The sequence below is a fragment of the Glycine soja genome, chromosome 19 (assembly GCF_004193775.1).
Source record: "Glycine soja cultivar W05 chromosome 19, ASM419377v2, whole genome shotgun sequence".
NCBI classification, from domain to species: Eukaryota; Viridiplantae; Streptophyta; class Magnoliopsida; order Fabales; family Fabaceae; genus Glycine; species Glycine soja.
This window is the reverse complement of record NC_041020.1, coordinates 1,150,743-1,170,435: the sequence shown is the minus strand read 5'-3', so window position 1 is coordinate 1,170,435 and position 19,693 is coordinate 1,150,743. Positions and strand designations below refer to the sequence as shown.

Here is a 19,693-nt window from a genome sequence, read left to right as displayed (position 1 = left end):
TTCAAGATACAATTAAGATAGATTATATACTTCAACTCAACTACAATAAAGATAGAAATCCATTTTTTTTTTGAAAAAGAAAGCCAAATATTAGTAGAAATAGATTAATGGGAAACACGAAGGTATAAAGGAATGGGATTTTGAGTGTTTGGGGGTGAGTTCCAAACAGAAAAAACACTCGAAGAGTTTAACCACTTATGTGTCATTTCAGGATAGTGACGATCAATCACATTCTTCAAGCTCTCAGTTGTGTTCACCCATTCTAGTCCTTTCTTGGTATACGCATCCTCATTAAAATTACTAGTGAAGAATCTGTCAGCTTCTAGCCTCCTGTAAAATTAATTAATAGAGGTTTACATCTATTACTATAATTTTCATTACGAATAATTATATGGTTGGGATATAACATGTCCAATGCATCTTTTAGAGATAGAAAATTAATATAGAATAATTTTTTTTAAGAGAAACATTTTATAACCAATAATTAGTGTTTTGTTGAGTATCATGTACAATTAGAAAAGTTGAAATTTTTCTTTAATCCTTTTATATACTATTTAATGATAAACCACTATCAATATTGTCAGGTTTTTTTTTCGAATCATAATATTGATATAAAGTAATTTCAATTAAAAATGATGGTTAACATTGGTCGAACTTTCTATTCCTAACAATTAGAAGTATTAAGCCAATGTAGGTATAAATAGTTAAAAACAGTGCTTTTATTTGTTTTTACCTGCTTGACATGAATATGAATATTGTAAAAGCTGTCTCGCTAATTGCAAAACCCTTTATTTTCTTCTCTGCCATGAGGCCTACTAGTAGATCTAACTCTTCAATGTCATCACCATATACCTCTTCCAATACTTGAATTGCTTCTTGGTCATCTGTTAGATCTTCCCACTTGGAGATAGGTATCAACAATAAAGCCCTTCTGAATTGGTTATATCTAGCCACACTCCTCTCTCTATCCCTGTAAACTGCATCATATTGTTGGGTTATTTCCTAGCCTCTCATAATTAAAAAGAGGGTGTTTATTGTTTAAGAATAAAATTGCATTGACTTATCCTACTTTCAAGAGCAGCAAGATCTATATGATCTTTCCTTTCGGTTCCATCTATGTTCTGTGGTACAAGATCTCTGAGCCACAATGGATAGTTCCAAAGCTCTAGGGCCCCACAAGCTTGATGACCCATTGACACAAGTTGCCTTTCAACTCCTATTTTTGTCAATGCTTCTTCTCCTTGCACTCCAATCAAATTTTTCATAGGAATCCTATATATCAACAAATGCCAGAGATTTTCCTTTGTAAGCATTTCAAGAAAAAAAAAAAAAGACTTTTTTTAATAGATGCTCACATGAAATATTGTAATATTATCATACTCTTTGATTAATGGTGGAGATTTGTTAGGTCCTGGGGTAGCAGATATGTCTCTCAATTGCAAGTTATCAGGCAAGAGTGAGTGTATTCTATAAGCACTCACAAATTCCTCAGTTAAAGAGTATGTGACACCATGATTTTCTGGTCTCTTAAGACCCACTAGTCCACCCAAGGCGGCTCCACCAACATGCCCAAATGTATCCTTAAATGTCTTCCCTAATAATCCATACCTGAAAATTAAAAAAAATTAAAAAATCCAATCCAAAGTATATGTTGGACTTAACTTTTTCAGAAATAAATCATGCTTCATTTTAATCATCTTAAAAGTTTGTATAAAATAGCAGCTTTTTATTTCAGCTAACTATCGATTAACATCATCAAGTATTTTCAAAACAAAAGACACCATTGTTAAATATTTCCATATATGTTATGATATTTATTAAAATATATATAATATGTTATAATTTCTTTACAAATTAAATTATCTTTTTAATATAAATTAAAATACAAGTAAACAATTATTATATTAAGAAGATATAATCTATAAGTTATTGTTTTACGTCTACAAATAAGATACAAATACATTTTTTTTTGTGTGTGTGTGAGAACTATAGTGTTTAGAGTCTTACCAATTAGCATGCATTGCTGCTAGTAAAGTGTCAGTTTTAAGGAGCTCTACGGTCCAATCGATAGTATGAACCTTTGCAATCACAGCTGAGGTCACCAATCTTGCATGACGATAAACTTCTTCATCTTCCAAGTGAGGATAATTACTCTGAAGGAGCACATTTTCACGAAGATAATTGCATATAGTTAGTATTTCCTTTTCCTTATTTTTAAAATATAGAAAAAATAATATTATATAAAATAAAATATTTTAAATTATTACATATTTTAATAATATAATTTTATATCAACTTAAAAATGTATAATACATTTTAGATTAATTTAATAGAATTTTGTTAGATAAATTCTCTTTTTAAGATTATTTTTAAGACAATGATATTTTACATTTAAGCACCTGGTTTTATTAATTAAGTTATCATTTTAAGATTACTTTTATTTTTGAAATTAATTCAAAACATTTATGATTATATCTACAAATTAAAAAACTATAATATTAACTTTGTAAGAGAAAAAAATTATTTTAAAATGATTGTGATTTTAGTTTTTTCACTTATATCTCTTATAATATTAATGATGAACAATAAAATCTATAAATTATTCAATAATGATATAAGAGTATCTACAATGTATTGTTATGTAAATGGTTGCTTATCAGAATTGTATGTCGTCTTATAATTCCACATAAATTTAAATATTTTACATGAAATTCACTTTAACATTAACGTTGTTGAAGTGAATATTAGTTTAATTTTACGGTCTTATCATACTTAAAAATATTCTATTTATGGTATAAATTTGTTAAGCAATTTATATAAACAACAATGCTTATATAAGCAACATCATGCCATCTGTTCCAATGGAGAAAACAAATTAAGCAATGATATTTAAAATTAAATAACTCATGTAAGCACTCTCATTAGAAATTTTCTAAGGTTAATTTTATAAAATTATTTTTTTCTTTCCTTTTTTATTACTTTTTTTTATCTGTGTAAAATAATACGAAACCAATATTATATTGTACGAAGGAAGTAGTATCTCTTGTGAAATAGTAACTGTTTATCTTTTAGCACTTCTTGATTGATTGTAATGTTTTCTGAAGGATTATTTTCAATATTAGCATAGGTTATTAAGACGAAACTTTAATTATGATTGTAAAACAATACCAAAAACAATTATTTAAGAGGTTGATTTTTTGATACCCTTATATTTTTTTTATATCTCTTTTTTTTTTATCAAATTATATCATCATCTAAAAGAAATCAAATTATATCATCTATTATACTTACATTTTTTTTCTCTCAAAATGTCAATTAACATTGGGTGTCAATTTTTTTTTTTCGAAACTACATCTTAAAGTTCTGCCATTGTTTTTAATTAGCACTTGTTACATTCACACAAAGCTAGCGGTTTGAGGGATTTTGTTGGTGGGATTCTCTCCCTAACATCATTGCTCGTTTTTTGTACGTGATAGACAATGTTTTTTTTTTTCTAACTATAGGTTTAGGTAGTATTGTCTTAGTGTTTCAAGCTTCCTTTGCTTTGGTTCATGTCCTCCTAAGTTACTTTACTACTTATTATTTGTTATTAATAAATTCCCGGCTTATTCCTCATAATAGGGGTTTGGTGTGGTGCCAACCTAGTTGGGATAACTTCTTAAAATGACCAAACAAACATAAGCTAATTGTGTTATTCAAATGCTTCAACTCGTACCTTGAGAGCATCACATACTGCATTGTGCTCTTGAGTGAAAAGTGCCTGCAAGGTTGAAACACCAGCCCAACTATTCCGGACATCACCTGAAATTGCTGTTCCATTTTCGTTATGGAGAAGATGACCATCCTTTGATATCTTTATCTTCCCATCTTTGAAAGTTCTCACTTTCTCTAAAACTTCTCTATTGCTTCCATATATGACGCTTCCATCCCTTTTAATTATAACCAAATCCATGCAAGTTAATTGTCATATTAGATCGACTAATAACTTAATAACGGCTGATTTTAATCAACATAATTATATATAGAATAATAATACACATACATTTCATTATTTTAAACATCCTTTTCAGCATCTTTTATTTCTCTCTTCCTATGTAAATTCTAATATACATATATTTTTTCTCTTTTTTTTTCATCACTCTAGTTATCAAATAACATATTAGATGTTTCATGTAACATTTTTCTTATATATATTAGTCTACTCTTCAAACGTCATATTGAAGCTATATATAATTCTCTCTCACACACATAACTTTTTAACTTTAAGCAAATTTTCGGTCTTCTACAAATTATTTTGGCTCATTTTTCCCCCCACGTATGCCGTAAATATCATTTTTTTTTTGGGTAGGCAAATAAGTTTTATTATAAACACTCTGTATCACAAGTAGTATACAGGTAAAATACAAGTTACCATATAGCACAAGGCCATTGGCTCTCTCCATCGACCAAGCACTAAATGCCGCAGATATCATTGCTAAGCACACAAAAAATAAAATCTTACCACCAAGGTGTACGGATGTTTGACGATCCGGATTTGATCTCAAAGAAGCCAGTGGGAATTTCCTTTGTCTTGTAGAACTTGAAAGATTTGAGAGGGCATTGGCTTGCAACTTCTCTTGGTGCGATGAGTTCAATCTGTATATATATGCATGTATGACAGTTCCACGAAAAGATAAATATCATCTTGATTATCTCTTAAAAAAATAATCTTCACGATTATCAGAACATGGAGTAAATAAAAAGAGCATATATAATTTTTATGTGCGTGTAAATTTTTTTATATTATGCTTTGTTGTTCTAAAGTTTCACAAAATCAACTAAAGGGAAGCAATGTTGAACGATTTGGCCGGTGTGCTTGCGAAAGAGACAACAACAATTACAAGGGAATTGAAGCAATGTTGAAAGGATGTTGGGTAAAGAAACAATGTAGATTATCGATAGATGATGCTAATTGTATAATTAAGTTCACTAACTCCATGTGTTATGTAAGACCATACATCAAGAACAATATTATTTGTTGTAGTAACTAAACTGAAGAGATGATCTCTATATTTTCAGGGGAATTTAGCATGAGATAGCTTACAAAGTTTGGTGAGGTGCCTTTGAAACACATAACATGCTTTATTTCCAAACACGCCATTTTTGCTACTAAGCTTTAAGATTAACTTTGTAACGCACCAGAGATCCTTGAATGTTACAAAGTTAATCTTAAAGCTTAGTAGCAAAAATGGCGTGTTTGGAAATAAAGCATGTTATGTGTTTCAAAGGGCAAAGCGAACTAGAGACAATTTTCCCTCAAGTAACCATAAGGTTTTTAGTAGTTTGAAATGGTTCACTGTGATTTACGGGACTCTACACAACTCCATTCTCTTGTGATGCTTATTGTTTCTTTTTACTATCATAGATTAATTGTCTCTAACAGTCTGGATCGGATCTACCTGTAACTTGCTACTTGATAAAATATAAGTTCACAAGCTTTGTTGAATTTTATTGCTCTGATAGAAAGATAATATTAGAAGCAAATTAAAACGACTCAGAATGATAATGGAACAAAATTCACATGTTTAAAGACAATTTGTTAAGCATAAATAGAATTGTGTTTAGAACATCATGCATTATGTAAAGGAAGCCCCCTATAAAATGGTCGGGTTGAAACCTATATCAATCTCTTTCTGGGGTGAGTACATCTTAATTGTTGGATATATCTAAAATAAATAGAACACCAACGTCACACTCTTGAATGGTAAAACTCCATTTAAGATGCTCAATGGGGAACCATCTTCACATGGTTATCTAAGGGTATTTGGTTTTCTATGTTATGCATACAGAATGGAAAAAAAGAAGCAATAAGTCTGCTAGCTGAAGCCAAAACAAAAAAAAAAAAAGTGTTCGAGAGGTACCATGCTAGAGATAAAGGATATGGAAGTTATTTAATCTAGAAAATAACATTTATTTTATGTTAAAAGACATTGACTTCTCTCAGAATGAGTTTCCTTTTGCCTAATCTAGCTTAATGGATGATATTAGGATTGTGACCAACTCGTTGCCTATTAAATTTTTGAAAAGTGTTTTTTTAAATATGTTTTAAAATTTAATTATCGCTATACTAGGTATAATTATAAGCACCTGGTTGGTGTCCTCTAGATGATCGATCCAATCATGAATCATAAACTGAATCCAAGAAGCTGCTATCACATTGAATTGCTTCCCAGTGTCCTTGTATGTCCTCCTAGCTAGTAGTTTCGTGGCTACCACCATTGGATCAGGCTTCAACAGCTGCACACAAGATTATGCTTTCAAATTACATTCACCACCTAGCAAGGGCTGGACAAAATAAATTAATAACAAATCAAATTAATGATAGGCTCATCAACTGAATCAGTCAAAATTAAGCTCAACTAACACTAATAATTTTCATGTTTATAATTAATTTTTTGTCACCTTAATATTTATGCGAATTTGTTCATTAAAGATTAATCTTTACTGGAGAGCTTTACTAATCACTTTAAATAGAATTTCTTTATTCAATCATATTTTTTCATTCAAAATATTTAGATTCAAGATTTTGTTTAAAGAAACCAAACATAATTAGTAATAATTTAAGATCTTAACTTAGTGGAGGCAACAAAAGTAGTTAGTAACTATTATTATTGGAAAAAACATAAAATTTTATTTTTAAATCAAATACTTGAAAAAAAAAAAGAAATTGAAAAGTGATGGATTTAAATATAATAAACTAGAGAGGATAAAATAAAAACACTTCTTTCCCAAAATATAGTCTCAACCAATTAGTTGCAGCTCATAAAAATTACCCGTAATTCTATTAAGATTTAATTATATTTTTAGTCCCTCAAATTAAAAAAAAATATTTATTTAATCTGCAAATAAAGTTTTATATTTTTATTCTTTTAAATTAAATAAAATATTTTTTTTAGTTTCTCTCCTCAAATAAAAATTTGTATTTCTTAGTTCCTTAAATTTGGGGTAACATTTATATTTTATTTTAAGAGACTAAAAAAGAAAACCTTTTAATTTGAGAGACTTATAACATAATTAAACCTTCTATATTAAAATTAGAATTTAGGATAAAAAAAATTGTTATATTTCCCGCATAATCATTTTTTTTAATAAAAAATAGTTTTAATTAGGACTGATATTAATATTTTTTTTATAAAATTCATTAGCTTAATTGTATACATGTTTGTAGGATGAGATGTAAATTGTGGACCTTGTTTTTATGATCTACAGGGAGAATATTTCTGCCAAAGAAAGACCCTTGGCTGCCAGCAACTTCGTTGAAAGGGTCATTATATTTTCCATCATCTGTTCTGTATGGAAAATCAGAAGGGTTGAACCTAATTCCTACTGGTGTTGTTCCAACGTTGAAGAGGTTGTATTGTTGTTGAAGGTGACGACGAATGCCCAAGTATAATAGTCCAAAGAAAACAGGCAAACGATGCCATAACCCCAACTTGTCTATGGAGTGTACAATCTGCGTATGCCACATGCAAAGGAAAAAAAACGGAAGGAAGAATTAGAATAATAACCATGCAATCATGATCGTATATAAATTCATTAGATCAATTACTTCTACTAGCTAGGACATGAATACACATGCACAAACACAATAGAAATTAATCATGTAATAAATGATAATATAAACATAAGATTTAACGAAAATATAGAGATTAAAAACATTTTATTTTAAATGATAATTAAGATGAAGAAGGGATTGCACGATGAAGAGAAAAGCGTCTATTATTGTCATCCTAGCCACTGCTTCATGGAAATCTTTATGGATGAGTTGGTGTATAACTCTTGCTGCAAGAGCTCTAATGAGATCCGTTACTAGAGACCACATGATATTGCTCTCTTGTGAGATCGATGACACAACAGGGCTAATTCTGGCTAGGGCTAAGTTTGATGAAATGTAATAAGTATATATGTGTCTATGTTCATCATTATCTAAGGTCTCATCTGTATTTATAAGGGTTAGAGTAAGAAGTTTTACTGCCAATATTTTTAATTGCTTCGTGGCTATCAACTGACCATATATCTTCAAATATTGAGTTCAATGATCGCAACAAGTTGTTGAAAACCCCAGCTGGTTTTATTATTTGATTTTCTTTTTAATTCAAAACATGTTAAACATTTATAAAATGTTATATATTAGAAAATATTTTAATTTTTCTACATCATTTTTCTCTTACACTTATTTCATCTCCTTTTTCTTTTTTTTCCATCTCACTCTTCTATTACGTCATTTACTTTTTTCTCTATTTTTTTCCCTTTTTTTTCTTTCTTTCTTTTCTTTTCATGCATTGACAGAGTTTATGGAGTGTGAAACATTATTTTTAAATGAGATTAAATTAAAAAATTAGTTCAAACACTTGACGTCGTTTTATTTTATTTTATTTTAGTTCTTCCATAAAAAAACTCGAGAGCTAGCTGTTGTTGCTAATAATTAATTCAGAAACACAGCAGAGTTCGAACCATTTAAAATTTAAAACAAATAAATTAATTAATGGATCAATATGTAATTGCATGTTGTTTAGTCAGCTATAGAAAACAAGAACAAAAGAGTTAATTAACAGTGCCAAACTAACATGCATGATAAATAAAGAGATTATATATTGTTAATTACTATTCAATGAGTATTAAAAATAGGAGAAAATGTAATAATGTACCTCTAATTTATGGTTTCTACTGCGATATTTGTAAATAATTTATTCTCGTATGAATTTATACAGTGGAAACTCTATTTTGTTGACTAATGTTGAACTTAATTAAATTTTTAGGCTAAAGAAGAGAAGATTTTGAAATGTTGCTGAATGACTTGCTCAGCGAGCTATATTGGCTAAGCGAGACTCATTCGCTTAGCGAAGAAGTTAGACTCGCTTAGCGAGAACAAAACCCTAAAGAATGTTGAGTCAGAGAGCAATGCGTTCAGCGCGTCCAAACCCGCTTAGCGCACAACCACTAATTCTTGCTCAGCAAGACATGCTTGCTGATCGCGTCTTTGTAAGTCGAGAAACCCAAAAGTCTTTAAAACACTAAGAAAAAAAAAAAGAGGGGGGGAGGGGGGGAGAAAGCAACGTGGGAAAGAAGGAAGAAGACACCAAGGCGGAAGAGAAGACATTTTCTTCACATCTTTATCATTTCCTTTCATTCCTACATCATTTTAACCCTTGTATTAAGTCCTCCTTGTTAATGGAGGACTAAACACTTCATTGTTGGAGAGTTTTTCTACTGAGCACTCTTGATGTAAAACTTCTAATTATCTATTTAATGTTATTGCTAGTGTTCTCTGCTACTATCTATGTTTATTTTACATATTTGTGACTTGATCACCCATTTATATGCTTTGTTAGGTTTTGAGTATTAGAAAATGCTTAAAGTCCTTAGAATTTGGTAGAGCAGCTAGAAGTTTGCATTTCTAGGAATAGTGTGCAGTAATTTAGTAAATATTGCATCTTGTGCGTAGTGCAGTTCGCTTAGAATGAGTTTGTTGAGGAATAAAAAATGAAACTAGGAAGACTAGACTCTTTCATGTGAGGAATTATGGTTAGAGTAATTTAACGGTGCAGGAACATTAGAGTAATATTAAATAGAGAAAAATTTATTTAGTTACATAAAGAGAAAATTCAGTAGACTCCCTGATGTTTTTATCTTGATATTTGTTCGATTATATAGTTTTGTGCTTGTCTTGTCATGTGTTTTTAAGTTTAGAAAAATTAATTCAAGAATTTGAAACATGAATGAGTCCCTCTACTTTATTTTACTGCAATTAAAAATGTTTACAAACTTACCGTTTTAATTATTACTTATGCGAATTGGTACAATTGCCAATATATATATATATATATATATATATATATATATATATATATATATATATATATATATATATATATATAATAATAACTACTTAACCAGTACACATTTCTTATATCTAAACAAAACTAGTACACATTAACACATACTATTTTATCCTGAGTAAAGAAAAATACAATTAATATTTTCACATATTTTTTGCCGTTTTAGTTTGATAATGTCATGGTGGAAAGTGCAATTAATTATATGAACGAAGACTTGTCGTGATGGCTTTAAAAATCCAAAGAAAGAAAGAAAAACTAATACACATACATACAATATTTTCTTTTTTGATGAGTACACATAAACTATTTTATCCTGAATAAAGAAAAATATAACTAATATTTTCACATATTCATTGCAGTTTCAGTTTCATAATGTCATGGTGGAAAGTGCAATTAATTATATGAACGTAAACTTGTCGTGATGGCTTTAAAAACCCAAAGAAAGAATGCAAAGCAAAACAAAAGACTTTTGATAACAACGATATTATACTTGATATTAATTGAGAAAATAACGTATCTGAATCAATTTAGTTATTTTGTAGAAATATTTGTTCTTTAATTTTAATCGCAGTTTTTAAAAAAATATTTTCTTCAAAAATAATTCTTACTGAAATATGCACTACATACATGCAATATATACACGAGTTTGTTAGAGGTGTTTCGTATATAAAGCCCTCGTGGTTCCTAGTTGTAATTTGTACGTAGAAGCAAGGTAATTTTCAATGATACTTATCTGGGAATACTTATTTTAGTTGACATTTATACTTTCATATTAATTACTTTTAACATATCATAAATACTAATGCAATACATGTACGTCAACAACCTTTGTCAACAAAAACTACTTTCATGGATGTAACTAGCTCTCTTAAAGAGTACCTATATATTCAACGGTAGGTGACACAATCTACGTATGTAGTATAAGCTTCAAGCTAATTCCAATACTTTACAAATCAGTCTACTTTGTACAATTTAATATACTACGTAACACTTACCCCTCTTTTACGTTCATTGTTTAATAACCTCTTCCAATACTTCTTCCTCTTTCTTCTTTTTTCTTCTTCTTCTTTTTAGTAAAACAATTTATTAGATGAAAAGAAACAAAGCTTGAACACATATATACCAAAGCTAAGTGGTATATATATAGTTTGAGACAGAGATCGACATAAAAAAGGCTAAGGTTTGAGCAATATATATAACGCTACTTAAACAGAATAGCAAGATACAATTTTTTTTTTTGAACACATCAAGATACAGATAAACCATTATCCATCAACTAAAAGTATTATTGTTTGAGAAATGGAGTTGCTGGAAATGGGGTCGCTTACTTGTCAAGATTTTTAGAATATAGTACAATAGCTTAGTTTACAGATTTTAATTTATTCTTTTTGGTAGGTGTCAATGTATATGCTTGGTTGAGTTAGAATCAGGGATAAGAGGGGGGAATGTTGCTATAAATCAGTAATAAGAAAATCTGGCTGGTCAGGGTATGTATTTGTAGCACTTGTGCTTAACAAGTTTGTAAATGTCGGGTAACCCTTATACCTTTTTCCTCTTCTTTAATGAATGATTAATTTTTTGCTGATAAAAAAAATTGTTTGAGAAAATTAAATACAAGCACATAAATAGATTGAATTTCAGAGTACAAATTGTTGTCCTTTGAGGCTTGACGCTGATGAAGCGCGAGTTTAAAGTCTAAAGACTACGTATGTATACACATTATTTTTAAGGATTTAATCAAAAACTGACCAGAAAAAAAAAAAAGAAAAAGAAGAGAACCTTGGAGAAAAGTTTTTTTTCTCAATGTGTCAAAGTATAGGGAGAATGTCCCTTTTTTCAATGTGTCAATGTGAAAAACCATTATATTATTTCCGGTGATAGGGGATAAATAATTATATTAATTTTGATTAACCAAAAATAATGTCATTAGCAAAGCCTATTAAATTAGACGTTGGAAAACAGTTTAAAATAGTGACCAAACCATTTAAATTGTAAAATTATGCAACATGTACATACTTAAAAAAAAACAATTAACTAAATACATTTTTTTGTTGTTGAATACATCAAGATACAAACAGACTATTATTCATCCATAAACTCAAATGCATCAAAATATTGTTTACGAAGACTAAATACAAGCACCTAAGTGGGCTGAATTTTGGGATAGAGATAAGATAAAGTATACACGAGTTAACTCAAATACAACAAAAGGATATAAACCGAAATACAAACACCCAAAATAGACCCAATGATTAAATTAAAGGCATTAATAGCAAAGAGATATTGTGAGGGCAAACAAATTAGTGAGGAACACGAAGATAGAGAGGTATATGATTTTGAGAGTTTGGTGGTGAGTCCCAAACAGAGAAAGCACTAGAAGAGTTTAACCACTTGTGTGACATTTCAGGATAGTGACGATCAATAACATCCTTTAGGCTCTCAGTTGTATTCACCCATTCCAGTCCTTTCTTGGTATATGTCTCTTCATTAAAGTTGCTTGTGAAGAACCTGTCAGCTTCTAACCTCCTGCAAATGGGCAAAACTTATTATTCATTACTATAATTTGCTTTACAAAATCCTTCACAAAAGCTCAAAGATCTTAGGCTATATGTCAGACCCAATATGTATCCTTTAGAATTAAGAGCAAAAATTGAAGATTTTTATTTTGTATAGAAGAAACAATTTATAACCTACTAGTATTTTGTTTACTACCATGAAATGCTATAAAATAAGAAATTTCACATTTTTCCCACTGATCCTTTTATACACTGTTCAACTAATTAGTTCCACTGCTAATTATGCCTTCAATATTTCTATTACTAGTAAAGCTTACAACCTAGAACTGATATGATTGTTGGAAGCATTCAATTTGGAAGGCGTATATAAACATGAGTTAAAAAAAGGGTGCTTTTAATTGCTCTTACCTGGTTGCCATGAGTAGGAATATAACAAAAGCTGTCTCACTGATTGCAAAACCCTTTATTTTCTTTTCCGCCATGAGGCCTACCAGTACATCAAGCTCTTCAACATCATCACCGTATACCTCTTCCAATACTTGAATTGCTTCCTTGTCATCTGTTAAATCTTCCCACTTGGATATAGGTATCAACAGTAATGCCCTCCTGAATTGGTTGTATCTAGCCACACTCCTCTCTCTATCTCTATAAACTGCAACATTTATATCTTATTATTGAGAGATATAAGGTGGGTAGGGTGATTTAGAGGGAATGAAAGAGGAAAAAAGTATGGATTCCATTTCTTTTACTAATAAAAACTAACAATATTAATAATTAATATTTATCCATAAAAAAATAAATAAATTTATATCATATTATTGGATTAGTTCCTACTTCCTAATCCCTTGTGCACATAATTTAATAATAAAGAGTGATTAAGATTAGATTAGAATGAAACTTTAACATACTTTCAAGAGCAGCTAGATCCACATGATCAGGCCTATCTGTGCCATCTATGTTTTGTGGTACGAGGTCTCTGAGCCACTCTGGGTAGTTCCAAAGCTCTAGTGCCCCACAAGCTTGGTGACCCATTGACACAAGTTGCCTTGCAACTCCTATTTCAGATAATGTTTTTTCTCCTTGCAGTCCAATCAAATTCTTCATAGGAATTCTACAATACCAAATAAGAAAGATTTTTTTTATTAAGCATTCAGAGGAATTAAACTAACTATTTTTTAGGAGTGGTGCTCATATGAAATATTGTAATATATATGGGGGGGAAATTGTGATGCTATATAAAATGTTATTATCATACTCTTTGACTAATGGAGGAGATTTGTTGGGTCCTGGAGTAGCGGATATGTCTCTTAGCTGTAGGTTATCAGGTAGGAGTGAGTGCATTCTATAAACAGTCACAAATTCCTCTGTTAGAGAGTATGTGACACCATGATTTTCTGGTCTCTTAAGACCCACTAATCCTCCCAAGATGACTCCACCAACATGCCCAAATGTATCCTTAAATTTCTTCCCTAATAATCCATACCTGAAAAAACAAACTATATGTTAGACTAACAATTTTTTTTAGAAATAAATTATATGTTATTTTCATTATCTTAATGTTTGTCAAAATAATACTTAAGTTTGCCTCACTTTTTATTTATACTAAATGTGGATTGAAATCACCAAGTATTAATTTTCAAAACAGAAAAGGCATTGTTAAATACTTTTGTTCTACAAATATTATGGTATAAAAAATTAAGTATATAATCTTATGGTTTTTTTCTTTACAAAATTAATTTGTTCATATAAAATAATATGACTTAAAAATATTATGAAGAGCACATAATATTTTTAATTTAATTTGTACATTCTGTGAAAAACGAAAATCTTGTATTTTTCTTGCTTGATTTTTTTTATAGTATTCCAAATGAAAATATAATTTTGATCCATAAATTTTTTTAAAAGATACAAAGTTAACTTGTGGCATTCTGAGTCTTACCAATTGGCACGCATGCCTGCAAGTAAAGTATCAGTTTTAAGGAGCTCTACAGTCCAATCAATGGTATGAACCTTTGCAATCACAGCTGAGGTCACCAATCTGGCATGGCGATAAAGTTCTTCATCTCCCAATTGAGGATAATGTTTCTGAATGAGTGCATTAAAATAGAGATGGATGTACATAGTTAGTATATATTTTCTTTACATGTGTATATATATAGTAATTGTGACATTAATTTTGATATGTATTGTTGGTGTTTAATAAAAAAAAAATTAGCCAAATTAATGTAACCTTAATTAGTGTTCCTCTTCACCTTATTAAGGGTGTTAATTAAATACCTCAATATATATATACACACACCTTGAGATTGTCACAAACTGCATTGTGTTCTTGAATGAAAAGGGCCTGCAAGGTTGAAACACCAGCCCAACTATTGCGGATGTCACCTGCAATTGCTGTTCCATTTTCATTATGAAGAAGGTGGCCATCCTTTGATATCTTTATCTTTCCATCTTTGAAAGTTCTCACTCTCTGTAAAACTTCTCCATTGCTTCCATATACTGCGCTTGCATCCCTATTTTTTTACAACAAAATCCATGCAAAGTTAAAGGTCTTATTCAGAGAGCTACAAGTTAATTTAATAATTTACTTCTAGTTTAAATTAATAGAACTATATACATAAATCTCAGCTCTTCAAAAGTCATAATGAAGCTATACATAAATTTACAGCACATGTATTATGTTGTCATTGTCATACATATATACTAAGTGATTCCAGATGATGAAATAAAATACAAGGTGCAAGGCTGCAAGCATAGTTAAAAAAATCATGTTGCACACTAAAAATTCTATTTATTAATAGTTAGTTGTTTGATTTGGTTTGATTGATATAATATTTGATTAATAAAAATAAAATAAGACATTACATCATTACTAGTACTAGTATTTTGTTTTTTTAGAGAAAATAGTAGTATTTTGTTATTGAAAAAAAAAATATACATTACATCATATCATTAGCATTGAGTTATTATATTTATATTGATAGTTTTGTTTTTAGTCGACAATTTTTATATCAACAAATTGAGCAAGTTTAACAACTAACCATTTATATGTGATTTCTTTTTTGTTTTGTTTTCGACCTTAATAATTTGGTCATGTATTTTTTTAATTTATCTTGGTAATATAGTTTAATCAGCATCTTGTATAAACTTCATATGGATTAATTATTAACAATTATCAGAATTTCTTAATTTTATCGATTCAAGTAATTTGTTAAGAATTAAGCTATGGATATTAATTTGATTCCTATTATTGCTCCCATCCCTTTTCCGTTTTTCATGAGGGTCGTCATCTTCCTATTCTTTCTAATGAAAACCTATGTGGAAATCCTCATTTTCCATGTTTTAAAGGCTTAATCAATGTTTTATTCTCAATTTTTTTGACAAATTTTACATTTTTTAATTTATCTATCAATAAGCACAAAAGTTAGGGGTAAAATATACCCCAAAAATATAAAAAGTTAAGACTAAAGTTTGCTAAAAAAAATAAAAAAATTAGGGATACATTTATCAAAAAAACTATAAGTTAGGGTAAACAAATCTAATATGTTAGTAATAAAATAATCAAAGGTAAAACGTGTAAAATTAAAAAGTTGGATAAAATTTTTATCAAAAATTAAAAAGTTGAAAGTAAATATTACAATTAAGTTTTTTGTTTTTTAAATTCCTTGGGCCGCCAATAATACTTTTCAACCCGTGTAGTATCTTTTTGTGACGTTCAACTCGCTCCACGACATTAATATCTTCAAACACGTTACAAGATGCAGATGCATGCACGTAGTATTAAACTTAAAAAGTACCCTTGAATATATCACAATTAATCTGTGACCAAGGTATGTATCAGATCAATCATGATAATAAAAAACAACCGTATTACATAAGCATATTATTACTTTCGGCCACCCCAAAAGAATAAACCTTTTTGTAGCATCCAAATGTTATTAATATTTATTTTTTGTTCCCTCATATTATATAAGCATATTAAACATGCATGTACACCTAAAGAAACAAACCACTATACAAGTGGCGTTTTAACTTAAACTACTTTTGTTCATCTAAGTTATTATTGCTTTTCATATATATTCACACAGCGCACAAATTCATTTATTTGTATACATATACAATAACTACTTTAGTGATTATTTACGTATAATTTAAAAAAAAAAATCATACGAAGCGGTTAATTTTACCCTGAATAAAACGTATTGCATGATTATTTACTACTATAATGGTTCTTATCTAAAGATTACTCTTTGATTTAATCATTTTAAATAACCTGCCATAATAATAATGGAAAGTAAAACACAACCGGCAGAAGAAGTTACTATGTTTTATTGGTAGTGTGAGTTTCTTTATATCCTTTGATAGATTAATTGAGGCACGTGCGCCACCATAGATATAATTGCTTAAGAGAAATAAAAATCTTACCACCAAGGTGTACGGATGTTTGATGATCCGGATTTAATCTCAAAGAAGCCAGTGGGAATTTCCTTTGTCTTGTAGAATTTGAAAGATTTGAGAGGGCATTGCCTTGCAACTTCTCTTGGTGCGATGAGTTCAATCTATATAAACATGTATGAAAATTCCACGACATGTTAAATATCTTCTTGATTAATTATCACAAGATTAAGTAAATAAAAAGGCATAATTTTTATGTGTATTGATTTTAGTATTACTTTTTTGCACTATCATGCAATTGAAAATCACTTTACACTTGACTTTTAATAATCTTTTCATGCTTAATAATCTATGTTTGGATGAATATAAAAAAAAAATTATATTTCCATTGCATTTGAATGCTTTAATTTTTTTCCAAAAAAATAAAAATAAATTACATTTTCAGTTCATTCTAATCAAATTCGTGCTGATAAAAAAAAATTCTAATTAAATTCATTTAAAAACATTCTTATTTGTTTTCAAAATGTTTTGATATATGTAATGTCATAAATCTTATAAGAACAATTTAAGGTGGTTTATTTTTTATTTATTTTTTGCCCAGTGGGCTAGTGCTAGTGGTTGATGATTGCATCATTGCATAGTTGACAGTCTAATATATAATTCTTTAAATATATATAATATATTACACTTGTCTGTGATGTGTTTGACTAGGTGAGATGTGTATAAGACTTGAAAAATTCTGGACATAGATAAGATCATACGAGAAAAAGGTAATATATATATATATATATATATATATATATATATAAAAGCAGCATATACGCAGGTATAATATAAGGACCTGATTTGTGTCCTCAAGATGATCGATCCAATCATGAATCATAAACTGAATCCAAGAAGCTGCTATCACATTGAATTGCTTCCCAGTATCCTTGTATGTCCTCCTAGCAAGTAGTTTCGTGGCTACCACCATTGGATCAGGTTTCAATAGCTGCACATGTACACAAAAGATTATACTTTCAGATTCCCCACCTTGAGAGGGATAGACAAAATTAAAAATTAAAATAATAGACTCATCAACTGAAATAGTTAAAATTAAGTTCAACTAGTAGTCTGAAATAATTGATGCATAGAAAAACATTATTTTTTTTGGATAAGCCAAAGATATTCATTGAATATGCACATGATGACGCAATACATGCATGCCCTAGTTGAAACCTCCAGCCCCACTAACAGAATTGTCTACAATCCAACATGTACGTATCAATTCCTTCCCCACACATCATGAGAACCAGCTTATGCAATTCAAATGTCTAGAACATTTACATAAAGATAATATACCATCCGAAGCTAGAAAATACAAGTATACCGAATCTTAACATATACAATCAAATCATGAGCAGACGCATATCCTAATGAAAATTCTAGAACAGTAATCTTTTTCTTTCTTATCATTTATTTTCTTGTCTAAAATATCTGGTATTTAGAATATATTAAAGCTTTTATACATTAAAATATCTGGTATTTAGAATATATTAGTACTTTTTAATAAAATTATTTCACTATTAATTAGTTGAATCAGGTATATTTTAGGACTGATATTAAAAAAAATTACAAAATTTGTTAGCTTTGTATGTATATAGGGTGAGATATTAGTTATTGTGGACCTTTTTTTTCTGATCCACAGGGAGAATATTTCTGCCAAAGAAAGTCCCATGGCTGCCAGCAACTTCGTTGAAAGGGTCATTATATTTTCCATCAGCTGTTCTGTATGGAAAATCAGAATGGTTAAACCTAACCCCCACCGGTGTTGTTCCAACGTTGAAGAGGTTGTACTCCTGATGAAGCCGCCGCCGAATCGCCAGGTACAATAGCCCTAAGAAAACCGGCAAGCGTGGCCATATCCCCAACTTATCAATGGAGTGCACAATCTGTGTAAGCCATGCAAGTAACAAACATAAAAATAACCATTAATGATAATCATATATAAATTGTCAAGTAGTTAATCACTTTATTTATTTACAATTTCTCCTAATATCAAGAATTACAACAAAATTATAAATGCAAAAGCAATCATAATTTAAAACCTGGATAAAAAAAACACATTAGAAATCAACCAGATGATCAATGAACATATATCATATTATTGCTGTAATATGTATGTATATATATATATATATATATATCAAGGTAACAAGTATAATAAGATGGAGAGGGGGGTTGTACAACGAAGAGGAAAGCATCTATTATGGTCATTCTGGCCACTGCTTCATGGAAGTCTTTGTGGATGAAATGGCGGAGAAAATTTGCAAAAAAAGCTCTAATGGGATCTGTTACTGCAGACCACATGGTTGCTACTCTTTTAGATGAAACAAGAAGGCTAAGTTTGACGAAATGTAAATATGAATGTGTGTGTATCTTTGGCTAAGGTTGCATTTGTATTTATAGGCACAATTGGGTAAGAAGTTTAACACTTGCAATTTAGCCTCATGGCTACAAGGCTGACCATGTCTTCAGTCTTGAGTTCAAATTACCTACGCCATTGAAAGCCATAGCTGATCTTATTTTATTTTCTTTTTTGTTGAAAGTATGTAAAATATTTATAAAATATCATTATATATTAAAAAAAGACTTTGATTTTTCTATATACCCCTTACTTTCTTTCTTTCTTTTTTCTCTGTTATCTGTATATTCTTTTCATTCATTTTACATTAATTTTTCACCTTTTGTGAGGAGTGAAATAAACATTATTTTAAGAAAAAATTTAAATTAAAAATTTAATCCCTCCATTTAACACCATCTTTATTTTACTGTTTTTACGCCAAAAAAAAAACCCTACATTTTATTGGTTCATACATGGAAAAACACTTTTCTTTAGAGGACATGAAAAAACCCTTTATGACT

General features: G+C 29.5%; 2 protein-coding genes across 3 annotated transcripts; both read right to left on the bottom strand.

Annotated features, from left to right (window-relative positions):
* LOC114400168 (alpha-dioxygenase 1-like) lies at positions 1-7,936 on the bottom strand. Its single transcript, XM_028362487.1, has 10 exons — positions 7,739-7,936; positions 7,229-7,492; positions 6,127-6,276; positions 4,502-4,635; positions 3,716-3,929; positions 2,008-2,153; positions 1,381-1,608; positions 1,070-1,272; positions 734-977; positions 1-330 (listed from the first exon to the last, which is right to left on the bottom strand). Exons 1-10 carry the CDS (start codon positions 7,859-7,861, stop codon positions 105-107), a joined length of 1,932 nt encoding a protein of 643 aa, XP_028218288.1. The 5' UTR covers positions 7,862-7,936; the 3' UTR covers positions 1-104.
* Positions 7,937-11,891: 3,955 nt separating this feature from the next.
* Positions 11,892-19,216, bottom strand: LOC114400167 (alpha-dioxygenase 1-like). 2 transcript variants are annotated; one of them, XM_028362484.1, is made up of 10 exons: positions 19,016-19,216; positions 18,457-18,720; positions 17,631-17,780; positions 16,820-16,953; positions 14,694-14,907; positions 14,334-14,479; positions 13,650-13,877; positions 13,303-13,505; positions 12,803-13,046; positions 11,892-12,404 (listed from the first exon to the last, which is right to left on the bottom strand). In XM_028362484.1, the coding sequence occupies exons 1-10, from the start codon at positions 19,136-19,138 to the stop codon at positions 12,179-12,181; spliced, it is 1,932 nt and encodes a 643-aa protein (XP_028218285.1). In that variant the 5' UTR covers positions 19,139-19,216; the 3' UTR covers positions 11,892-12,178. The 2 variants fall into 2 exon arrangements, with proteins under 2 accessions (XP_028218285.1, XP_028218286.1); XM_028362485.1 differs by lacking the exon at positions 19,016-19,216 and having other exon boundaries at positions 17,631-17,782; positions 18,458-18,582.
* Positions 19,217-19,693: the final 477 nt, after the last annotated feature.

Excerpts from the sequence above, each read along its gene's own strand:
- LOC114400168 (XM_028362487.1), bottom strand. The coding sequence starts at position 7,861 with ATGTGGTCTCTAGTAACGGATCTCATTAGAGCTCTTGCAGCAAGAGTT. Across the intron at positions 6,277-7,228 it reads CTGTAGATCATAAAAACAAG|CTGTTGAAGCCTGATCCAAT; the intron begins GTCCACAATTTA and ends TCTTGTGTGCAG. Across the intron at positions 3,930-4,501 it reads AACATCCGTACACCTTGGTG|GGATGGAAGCGTCATATATG; the intron begins GTAAGATTTTAT and ends TATAATTAAAAG.
- LOC114400167 (XM_028362484.1), bottom strand. The coding sequence starts at position 19,138 with ATGTGGTCTGCAGTAACAGATCCCATTAGAGCTTTTTTTGCAAATTTT. Across the intron at positions 13,506-13,649 it reads TCTCCTCCATTAGTCAAAGA|AATTCCTATGAAGAATTTGA; the intron begins GTATGATAATAA and ends TTGGTATTGTAG. Across the intron at positions 13,047-13,302 it reads GGATCTAGCTGCTCTTGAAA|TTTATAGAGATAGAGAGAGG; the intron begins GTATGTTAAAGT and ends TAAATGTTGCAG.